The sequence below is a fragment of the Peromyscus leucopus genome, chromosome 1 (assembly GCF_004664715.2).
Source record: "Peromyscus leucopus breed LL Stock chromosome 1, UCI_PerLeu_2.1, whole genome shotgun sequence".
NCBI lineage: Eukaryota > Metazoa > Chordata > Mammalia > Rodentia > Cricetidae > Peromyscus > Peromyscus leucopus.
This window is the reverse complement of record NC_051063.1, coordinates 11586240-11597550: the sequence shown is the minus strand read 5'-3', so window position 1 is coordinate 11597550 and position 11311 is coordinate 11586240. Positions and strand designations below refer to the sequence as shown.

Below are 11311 nucleotides of genomic sequence, written 5' to 3'. Positions count from 1 at the left end.
CTGGGTTCCCTGATGTATCTGAAGTCACTGTGCTTTAACGCAGACATGGTATTTCATCTAACTTTCTCTGTGGACCTTTTTATATTACCACCCTTTGTTGTTCCCAAGGTACACTTGGGGAGTTGGAAAACTCCTCCTTGATGCGGAAAATGAAGCCCTAGGCCACGCAACCCAACCAAGGAATGGCCCCTCCCTTGGAACCCACACTTGCGCATCCTCCAGTATTCCAGATATTCGTAGAACTATCTTTTCTCATTCCAGGCAAGAGATTTCTCTCTCCTGTGACACTGCTTCTGAGTATCAGAAGCGCTGATCTCTAAAGTCAGCAGGCGACAGACTTAGCTTTGGCTTTTGTAAGAGTGGATGAGACTTAACTGTCCTGTGTGGCAGCTTCTCTTGGGAGCAGAATGTGCAAAATAAACAGTTGCTGAAAAGCACAAAGAATTAGCCGAGTGAAAATCTCGAGTTTGTTCAGCAACTGAGACACCAGTGACCTTACAACGCTTAGTTAGTCCAGGATGTTTAAAGCCGGCATGAATGAATCTTTACCATGCTTCACTCTCATCATCGTGTAAATCTTAGACTTTCCGTAGTAGTGGCAAATTAATTCAAATCCATCCTGGCTGAGAGAAAGGATAGAAACCAAGACCCTAGTGGTGCTCTCCTCTCAACCCTTTGGGGAGACTAGCCTTGGTTGCCCCGCGACCCTGGAGGTTACAGCCGGGAGAACCCGGAGGCACTAGGACCTGGGTGGCGCCTGGCTGAGCCGGGCTCAGGAGGGCGGAGGAGTGGAGGAGGGAGGCGAGGGAAAGGAGGGGTGCTCGGGGGTGGGGGAGTCATTTAAGCGGAGCGGGCGCCGCTGCGGTCGCCACTCACAGTCCCCGCGCGCTGCTCGGAGCCGGAGGGAGTGCAGTGAGCGGGCGAGCGAGCAAGTAGAGGGGGCGCCCGGCCGTTGTCTGAGCTCGGACGGACCGGTCGTCTCTGCAGCTCCGGGGCCCCGAGGGGAGCGAGAGGTTGCCGAAGAGTGCAGGAGCAGAGCTGGGAGAGTCCTCGGCGGAGGCGCCAGTCCCACTCCACCGCCTCCTGTGCCAGCCGGGGAGTGCTCGCCCACCACCCTGCCGGCCCAGAGCCTGTAGCCCGGGTCCCCGCTGTCCCAGGGATGGTCTAGGAGCCTGCAAGGGGGTCGGCGCTCCATTCCTCTCCCGGGCTCTCTGCCTCCTACCGACCGATCCCGGCTGCGCGCCCCGCCGGCCCAGGCCGGAGAAGTTAGTTGTGCGCGCCGCTTAGCGCGCCAGCCAGCGTCAAGGCTAGAGAAGGCGTCGAGGTGCGGGGACCATGGGCTGGGGCTGGAGGAACCGCTGCTGCTTCCCGGGACGGCGGGACCTGCTGTGCGTGCTGGTGCTGCTCGCCAGCTGCCTGCTGCCAGTGTGCCGGACGCGTGTCTACACCAACCACTGGGCAGTGAAGATCGCCGGCGGCTTCGCTGAGGCCGACCGCATAGCCAGCAAGTACGGATTCATCAACGTAGGACAGGTAGGTGGCTCAGGCACTGCACCTAGAAACTAGCTGTTGGGGGGCCTCTGCTTGGACCCCTCCTCCTTTTCCAGATGTACTTCTGCAGCTGCAGCCCGAACTCTAGGGCGATGCTCCCGCTGGCGAGTTCCTTTCACAGTCACACGCACACACACACATCCCGAAGTTGCTGGGATCCTTGTTTAATTTGTTTTTACAAGCAGTGCGGGACAGGTAGGGTCTTTGGAAAATCTGGAGTGCCTGTGCACTAGCTCAGACTCGTCTTGGACCTTTGGACAGCCGGGGAGCGCTACTAGCTTGAGAAAACACACCCCTGCAAGTAATCGTGGCGGGGAAGGTACAGAGACCTTTGGGAGGCCAAGGAGTGAGAAGGCGACTGGACCCAACTGGGAGGCGAAAGCCTGGATTAACCTCTTGGGCTACAGAACTGCTTGGCTCTCGGGAGCCTGGAGCGCCTCAACTGGAGCTAGGGTGGGAGGAGAGAGGAAGGGGGCGGGACACCAGGAGGGAAGCACGAATTTAGAGGGGTCCTGGCTGCTGGTTCGCCTGGCTGGGATCCAAGTGTGGGCCCCCGGAGCTGAGTGGGGAGGGACCTGGGAGACCTTGAAAGCCACAGGACGGATTCCCCTAAGGGAATTTGGGAATCTTCTATAGGTGTGGAACTTGAGATACCCTGTTGCAGCGTGTTGTAAGAATGTTTTGATGAAGTTCCTTTGGTGGGTTTTCTTTCGATTTGTCATGCTGAGAGAAATGCCAATACATTTTTATGGAACCCTGGGCAGAGCTACTGGTTTGTATTCTGGGCCTAAATGCCCTGGATTTCGTCTTCTTTCCCATGTCCCTAACAGAAACCGGACTGGAGAGGGCTCTGTGTCCCTCCTTAAGGACCTCACAACTTCTTTGAGACTGATCCAAGGAGGGAGTCCTGTCGTGACTCTGACATGACTGGGGTTGAGTGTAAACCTAAGGTTCCTACCCGAGGGCCACAGGGGCGTTATGGAGTGTTCACATGGTGTTTCAAGGCCATGGGACAGGAAAGTGACCATTGGTGCTGCTGAAGAAAGAGGGTACAGATGGTCTCAGGGACCATTTTCTTTGAACTCCATGCCTAGGATGGCGGGGCAGCCCCCACCCTGCTTTGGCCACTGGGGGAAAGAGCTCTGTAGCCTGCTTCTAGAAATAAGCTGGGAAGCAGCTTTGAGCGTTCAGAGGACAGGAGGGAGAGGTCTTGCTCTTTACCCTCCGGATGGAGGGAGGATATATTCCAGAGAAGCCAGTTCGGTGGAGGACTGAGACCAGGGCAAGGGGCCTGGTTTATGTCCCCACCCCTTCCCTTGGTCTCCTAAAGAAGTTAGAGCACCCAGCCAGATTTTGTTGCCTGAATCCCTGTCACCCGCAGGAGAATTGCCTCTTGGGGTTCTAGTGACCTCTTCTGTGAAAGAAACACGGAGTCCATTCTTTCAGGAGACACTTTCAGTTCAGCCCATTCAGTATCGTCTATGCCAGCCGTATTTGGGAGGCTGAGTTCTCAAAACCATACTTCTTTCTTAATTTCAAAAACAACTGTGGTGCCCAATTGACACACAGCAGATCAGGACACTGGGACAGGAGACTGACCCCAACCTGCACAGCCATGATGGGGACCTAGGACTCTGGTCCAGGATGGCTCCTCTGTGGATCTTGCCGTTTAGAGAATCCTTCCACCTAGTGTGCAGAAGGGAAGAGTAAAATCCTCATTTCCCTGAGATCTAGTTGAGTAGCTCAGTAGACTGGAAGCAAATAGCCAGTCACTGCTCACTGATGCTTCCTTTAGAAGGACCTGGACTTGTTGATAACAGGAAGCTCCTTAACTTGCAAGGCTAGAGAGACACTTCTGTCCTCCTGGACTCAGAATGGAGCTGAGATTGCAGAATCCAATGGCCTTGAGTGAGGGGAACATGGTTAGCTCATCCCCTTTGAACAAGCAAACATGTCAGTGTCCTATAACCTCTCCTGGCATTTTACAAATGTCTTTATAGTAAAGAGCCTTTCCATGTCAAAAGTAGTACTACAAAAGTTTATACATACATAACATGAAATACTATTTTCTGTGGTTTTTACAACCCCATTGTGGAAATACAGCTCTCCCTGGGGTTATTGCAGAGGATCCCTGAATTGATGTAATAACTAGTGTAAAGAGATTTGCTATTGTACAGTATAAAACATTCTCGTGCAAATCAAAGGAGCGTAAGCTTTTGGCTTAGGCGAGGTAAACTGAATTCCTGTGTGCAAATTGTGGCACTGTAAAGGCAGAATGTATTTCGTATTCATCCTTTACTGTGCTGACCTTTTAACACTTTAGACATCCTTTTGTTTTTCTTTCTTTCCAGCAATAAACCAGCTGTGGTTCAGCTTAGGGCAGTAAATAATTTGCCAGTGTCTCTGGAATGTTTTCATGTTTTGTGTTGGGGACCTGGGGTGTTAACTCGTGTGTCACAAGAACTTGTTTATTATTTCTGAGGTAATTTATGATCCTCGTAGCATGTCTATGTATATATTCCGTATGATATTCTAGGCCAGTAGTCAATTTTTACCACAGTAAAGCTACAGTGTTGACTGTCTACTTAGAATATCAATGCAGTGTTTTGTGTAGCATGTTAGAATTTAAAGGTAAGATTTCTGGCCTGGAGATTCCTGCAGGAAAGTGAAGGTGGGTCTCTTTTCTGTTCAGGGAAGATAGGATGTTCAGAGTAAAGGGAGAAGCAATCACCCAAGCAAAAAGGACCCTTAGAAGGGAGCAGTAATGAGTGTTGTCTCGCCTCTGGTTATGGAGATAGCATTGTGCTTTCTGTGTTCTTCCTGAAATGCTACCATTTTATGAATGGGTTATGTTCAAATTCTGAAGTGATGCCTAGCCATAATTGTTGCTAGTAGTTTGTTATTATGTCAGCATATATCAAGTTTTGCTTGCTAGGTCAGCTGTGGGAAGCCTGGAGTTGGCAAGCTGAGCTCAGACTAGGAGCCTCTGAAGTATCTAGATCTATCAGACCCTATTGGGATGCCTAAGGGTAGGAGATATGCATGGCTGTTGGCCTGCTTGGGGAAGAAGAAGCCTTTGTCCTCTATCACTAATTGTCACTAATTGTGTCCTCAAGTCTTTGAGTTAACAGTCTCCTGGTTAGGGAATTGGTGATGGAATAAGGTCAGATACATACTGTTAATTGTTGGTAGACTAGGTCTGTATAGAGAGGAATGAATTTCTGGTTATTTGAATCCAGGGAGAAGATCTCTTGTGAACAGATGGTTTGCAATGTGCAGTTGCTGTATTTATCCTTCTATGAATTGCCTAGAATCATTGATTCCAAGCTGGAGATTACTGATAGCAGTCTTCCTCACCACCAGCCTTGTCACGTTTTAAGCAAGCCTCCATAAGGGGAAAGCCAAATGGAAGCTATCCTGGGATTTGCTTTACATGGGGCTCCCCCAGGAACATATGGGCGTGGAGACTGTGGAGGCCACTGTGGAGGCTGTACAAGTGAGAAAGTCACTGAACTTAACAACATGCTTGTGCCTCCATCTGTAAAATGATAAACCTTAAGGTAACAGAGTTGGTTAACTATGCACTGCTCAGCACACAGGCCGGAGGTAAAAGGTTTCTTGAATTCAAATCAGAGGAGGAAGGTTGAAACAAGTGAGACCTAAATGTTATTTAGCTGTGTTGAAAGGAGGACATTTTTTTTTAATGGAAGATACAAAATGTAGATGTCAGGTAAGTGAATTTTTTATGGCTTAGCTAGGTGAGTTTTGTACACAGGGAGAATGATTTTCTATTTCAACTAACCATTTAAGACAGTTTAAAAACAGTTTTATGTTGAGCTTAAACAATGAGAGCTGATGACCCCGGATGGCAGCATCCTCCTTCATTTGTCTTTGCTGTAGCACCTTAAACATAGGCTGAGCTTGCTTGAGATGTTAGGAAGGAAAGGGCAGTATGGAAAGAGTGAGGTCTAGGGATGTAGCTCAGTTGGTAGCATTGTACAAAGAGCTGAATTCAATCCTTAGCACCACATAATTTGGGCACGGTGGTGCATGGATTGGGAGTTCAAGGTCATCCTTAGCTATATAGTGCATTTGAGGCCAATCTGGGCTATGTGAGATGCTTTCTGAAACTGAAAATATCTGAAGAATAATCATATTATAAAGCATTTTGCCTTAGCATATTATGTTAAATCATATTTAAATTTAAGTGTTAAAACTGAATGTTATTTGTACAACTAAAGTCAGAATAATTTTCCAGATAAGTGTGAAAAGATCTTGAGTGGGAAGAACCTTATTCAAAGATGCTGCTGCCTGATTTACTGATTAATTTTGACCTGCAAATAATAGGATCCTTAAGTGATGATGAATGTTGAAGAGTGAGTTCTGGGTATTCCTGGATAGCATAGAAGTAGGGGATGTGGCTAGCCTGATAGGTTGCATGCAAGTGGACTGAGTTCCCCTAGTAAATCTGTAGGCATTTTGTAAACAGGAGAGTAAATGAATGGTTAATCCCATTTGATTCCTATGTGAAACATCTAGCCTTGCACAGGATAGCTCTTCACACCCAAGAACTCATCCCTGCCTTGGCTAGCTGCTCTCACATGCATATTTCTCATGATGAGACTGAACCAGAAAGTCCATGGCCTGATGATGATGGAGTATGTGTGTAGGGCTGTTGTATTAACCTCATAGACAAAGAATGGCTTATATGAGGCCTTTGGGGTTCTGTTTAACTTTTGAAAAGCATTTTTGTGAGCCCCAAAGCTGTTGAATTTGCCTTATCACAATCTTTCATGGGCTTCTTCCCAGAGGTTTTAACTTTAAAGGTCAGCCAGAGAAGCAGGATAGTATGCTGGGAAAATGTCCAGAGAAAGGGAGTCCTGACCCAGAAACACCCCTTGGGATGGGAGGGGTATTTGTGTTATTCGTTCAAGTTCTGTGAAGTAAAGCCTGGCTTCTTCCCAAGGCTGAAGTGTCTCCAGGTAGTGTTTTACCTTGCGACCACATTACTCAGCTCATTCAAGTTGGTTCTATGACAAGCTGGCTTTGACTTCCTGAATGCCTATAGACATTCATGCATGCTCAAAAGATACAATTATGCATAGGTGTTTATATGTTGGTCCATTTTTGGTTTTATAAAAAATAAACATTGAACAGTTAAGGGTGAAATTACTTGTGTGGTGTTCTCATTAGTTTCTGCAGAGCACAGCTCTGTATCTGAGAGTACCAAAGAGAGCAATTAATATCAATAAATGTGTTGATTGAATGAATCCTGGGAGAAAAATGAGAGCAGAAAGAAAACAAGAGTAGGTGTGTGTGTGTGTGTGTGTGTGTGTGTGTGTGTGGTTTTTCCTTTTGTTTACTGACCTGGCCCTCTGTTCCTTGTTTGTAAAATAGGGCACCCCTGTTCAGCCTGGTTAGGGGGATTGCTGTTAAAATCAGGACTACTAACAGTGAAGATGAGTATTTGCTAAAGTAGTGCCCCAAGAGCATTTTGTGTTCCGTAAGGACCCTGGAGAGTGACAGGAGCTGCTCAAGAAAAATGAGTGAACATCGTGGTAACTGGGGTCTTGTGGAATGGAGCCATTGTGATTTTCCAGCCTTCTGTGGTTCCCCTGTGGCATGTCATGAAGGACAAAAGGCAGAGGAGACAGCATTGTACCTGCTTTTTGCCTAAGAGGAGACCGAGGGCTATCTAAGCTTTTGCCCAAGAGCCATGAACACAGTTTTGAGCTTGAGGCAACTCATGAGCCAACTATACCTTACAGTCTCCTGGTTGGAAAGGCCTGGTGTTTACCAATTATGCAAGACCTTTTATTTCAATAATCAAAATAACATCTTTTTAATTTAACCCCACTGTGAATGTATATAAAAGAATAGTGGAGAAGTAAAACTTGAAACACTGGAGGCCTGTAAAGAATGCAGAGGGAACATTTTCAGATACAGGTGCCTGGAACTCAACCACTGTCACTTAAATACACAAATATGTAAGCAGATGAAGACACAAAGGGATTTTTTTTTTGAGACAGGATTTCTCTGTGTAGTTTTGGTGCCTTGCTGGATCTCACTCTGTAGACCAGGCTAGCCTCGAACTCACAGAGATCCACCTGACTCTGCCTCCTGAGTACTGGGATTAAAGGCATGCACCACCACTGCCCAGCACAAAGGGATTTTATTGGTTGAGACAGATCTACATTCACACTTCTGAAAACAGCAGGTACATTTTTTTTTTTTTTTTTTTTTTTACAGAATTTATGTGGTCTATACTTTTTTCATAACAACTTGTATTCTCACCTAAACTAACTTCATTAACTACAGCATGACTTTGTTTTATTATAGAAATATTAATGTGTTTGATCCTAGGAGCGTTCACAATTCAGACAGAGGTGTATTTAAGGCAGTCGGCATGTGTGCCTCATAGTCAGCTCTTAGGTATTTGGGTACCTTCTTATGTGAAGAACGGTGAATTCTGAATATCTACAGCCAAGTTATTTTGTTTTTAAGAGAGTGATTGTGGGCTTGTCTAGCTCAAAAGTCAGAGGTGATGGTAATGTCTGTGATGGCCTCATTTCCATGAGTGAACTTCGTTCTTAGGCAAATGTTTTTCACAAAGCCTCAAAACTCACGTGAGTCATAGTACTTCTCTTACTTGGCAGTGGCATTAAACCCCCAAAAGGAATATAGTGTGTTCTGATCATTGAATGGAATCATGTCCCCCACATTTGGGCCAGTAATTTGTCTAAGGGGATAGAGGTTCATGGGCGGGTCATCTTGGGCCACATGTCTAGCTTTGAAGTGAGTGAAATGTTGATCTCTGCTAGGCAGTCCAACACTTGGGGAGGGGCAGTTCCCTAAAGGAAAATGAAATTCTATTACTAGAATAAGAGAAAACAGATGTGGGATAGGGAATGACCCTACTACTGATATGATTATATAAGGCCATGGATGCCTAAGTTAGTTCCAACATTACCAGGGAGGATTTGTTATACTGAAGTTCTATGAGGAGCGAATAAAGCACAACATGTTGCTTGAGCAAACATGGAAGTCTCCGCAGATTGTGAAATTGTGAGATATTTTCTGGGACTAGGAATTTTTACTTAAAATTAGCATTTGGTGGAGCAGTGGAGACCTGCCCAGTTAGTATGGTTCAGTTATGCCTGGGGAGTATTCATAATGAACTGGAGGAAGGAGAGAATAATAGAGGTTGTTATTAATAATGAAATTGGAAAGATTTGGAAGTTCCTAAGGAAGTACATTCAGTAGGTTTTGGTGACTAAGTGGAAGTGCGGTTTGAGAGATAGGAAGAGTGTCAGAACAGCTGCAATTATAGCCTCGGGACCTGGAGAATGTGGACTCATTTGTACCATTTGGACAGTCTGCGGGAGCATTTTTAAAGAGAGAAATAGAGATTAAGCCTTAGTTTTAAAGAATTTTGCTTAGCTTATGTGCACAGCATCATGTTTTGGCATATGGGTATGTATGTGTATATCTCTCTACATATGTAGATGTATACACACATAAAGAAAGGTACTAAAGAGAAGCAAGAAAATCTGTCATTCTTCATATCTCTCTGGAGCCCTTTAATTTGTTTATTACAACTATTTTATTTTTAAGATTTTTGTGTCTGTGTGTGCCTGTGTGGGTGTATTTGCATGTGAATACAGGTTCCTGCAGGAGGCAGAGACATCAAGTTCATCTGGCTCTGAAGTTACAGATGGTTGACAGCTGCCCAGGGTGGGTGCTGGGAACTGAACTTGGGTTATCTACAAGAGCCATATATACTATTACTCACTGGGTCATCTTCAGCCTATTTGTTTTTTAACTAGGACCTAAAACCTAGCCTTTTAACGGCCAGGTTTTTTTTTTTTTTTTTTTTTAATAATACCATATTATTCCTTTAGTATTCCTTTTGTGCAACAAATCGCTAAGTGTTTCATCCTGTTCGACGCTGCTCTTTTTGACCTATGCTTATCATTTCCTCTTCCTTCTCATCCGTGGTACCTACCATTCTCCTCTGTTTCTGAAGAGCTGGCTTTCATCCCTTCAGATTCTACATACAATCCGAGATCATCTGCATCAGATAGAAGGGCCGGTGCAGGGAAATTTCTTATGAGTGGAAGAGCATGTAGCTCAGGCAAGAAGGAAAGGTCCCTGCAGGTGGACTTTACCCCTCAGTCCACCTCCACGCAAACTGTGCAAGTTTGTAGGAAGCACACTGTGGAAATGAACTGCCAAGGGATGGCACATGGCCAGAGAGGGGGGGACTGTGAATCAAAGATGGAGGAATGTCCTCATTTAGTCAGCGGAGGAGGAAGGCTGTGGATGATGGGGAGAGCAGAGCAGGAAGGTGCAGTTGAAGAGGTCCCAAAGGAAAGGATGTGTCCACCCAGATCTGCAGCAGGGAAGTGTGCTATCAGGAGACTCCAGGAGGGTGAGAGTGAGTAGGAAATGGGTCTCTAGAGTTCTTAGCAAATGCTCTGTTGTACAGCATGGGGGGTTGGGTTGCGAGACCACACAAAGCAAGTACAAAGCCATGACCTGCACATCCGCCTCTACTGACTTTTCTGGGTGCCTGTCCTCTCCCTCTTTTCCTCATCAAGATGCTGTAGTCAGGGTGTAGATCCAGGACGGAAGATCTTTGAACCCTAATGCCATTACTTCTAAGCTGGGGGCTCCAGACAATCACCTTAAGCTTTCTGTGACTCAGTTTCCTCCTGTGTGTAAGGAGACAATAACATTATTCCTCCTCGCAGGATTGCTGTGAGGATTCATGGATGGATGCACCAGTGTTTGAAATATTATTAGGAAACTCATAAAAAAAAAGATAGACCACTGTAAAATGAATTTCCAAATAGGAACACGTTTCTTTTGCTGCTTGTACTTATTGCTCAGTAGGTATTGATTAAACAGATGAGTAAAAGAAAATGAACCATTGATTGGTTTTGCATCATTTTGTTCCTCATATCAGAGAGGTAGAGTTTACCAGGTGAGAAGGAAGGCAAAGGGACTGTGTGGGAGCTGGGGAGCAGTAGTTCCTGAACACAGGAATACTGTTTTGAAATGATTGAACAGTGTCTAGATGGAGAGGTAACTGATAAGGACAAAGGAATAGGGTGGGCGTAGGGCTGGAAATAAAAAAAAAATGGATGGCTAGTTCAATAAGCTAATGATTAGAGCCATTCTAGAGGGATTTTGTTGTTTATTTGAAACAGGGTCTCTATCTATCCTGGCTGGCCTGGAGCTTGGAGTAATCCTCCTGCCTCTGCCTCCCTAGTGATGGAGTCATAGGCATGAGCCACTATGCCCTACCCCAGAGGCTTTTTAAGCTGCTCCCTATAGCAGTTCTGTTTGATGATAAGGTCCAAGGTGTGACACAGGTGGATGGAGAGAGAAAAGCTGAGAGCTGGTGGGTTGGAAGGGGTCAATAAATGGAGGCTGAGATGCTGGAAAGGGTTATCAGTGTGGGTAAGATGATGATTGAAGTGATTTGTGCTGGTTTACCCACTGGGCTGGTAAACGTGAAGTTTGCCTCCCATTTCAATTCTCCTTGGATAACTGTAGGCATTATCTCTGCTTTCCACTACTGTGTGCTATTATTTGCACTGCAAGTCCTGTACGAACTTAAGGGATAAAGACAGACACGCAGGTGATTGCTTTCAACCCCCAATGTGATTTTTTTTTCTTATTTGACTTAAAAACTGAGGATTGCATTGAGCACTCAATATAGAAGAAACAGTGCACACAGAAATTGTAAAAGCAG

The 11311-nt window shown here is 45.7% G+C and overlaps 1 protein-coding gene across 1 annotated transcript in view; it reads left to right on the top strand.

Annotated features, from left to right (window-relative positions):
• The first annotated feature begins 1317 nt into the window (after positions 1-1317).
• Pcsk5 (proprotein convertase subtilisin/kexin type 5) overlaps positions 1318-11311 on the top strand; it is a 425182-nt gene continuing 415188 nt past the window's right edge. The window contains 1 exon segment of the mRNA XM_028874891.2: positions 1318-1533. Coding sequence (XP_028730724.1) covers positions 1336-1533 — 198 coding nt within the window. The 5' untranslated portion in view covers positions 1318-1335.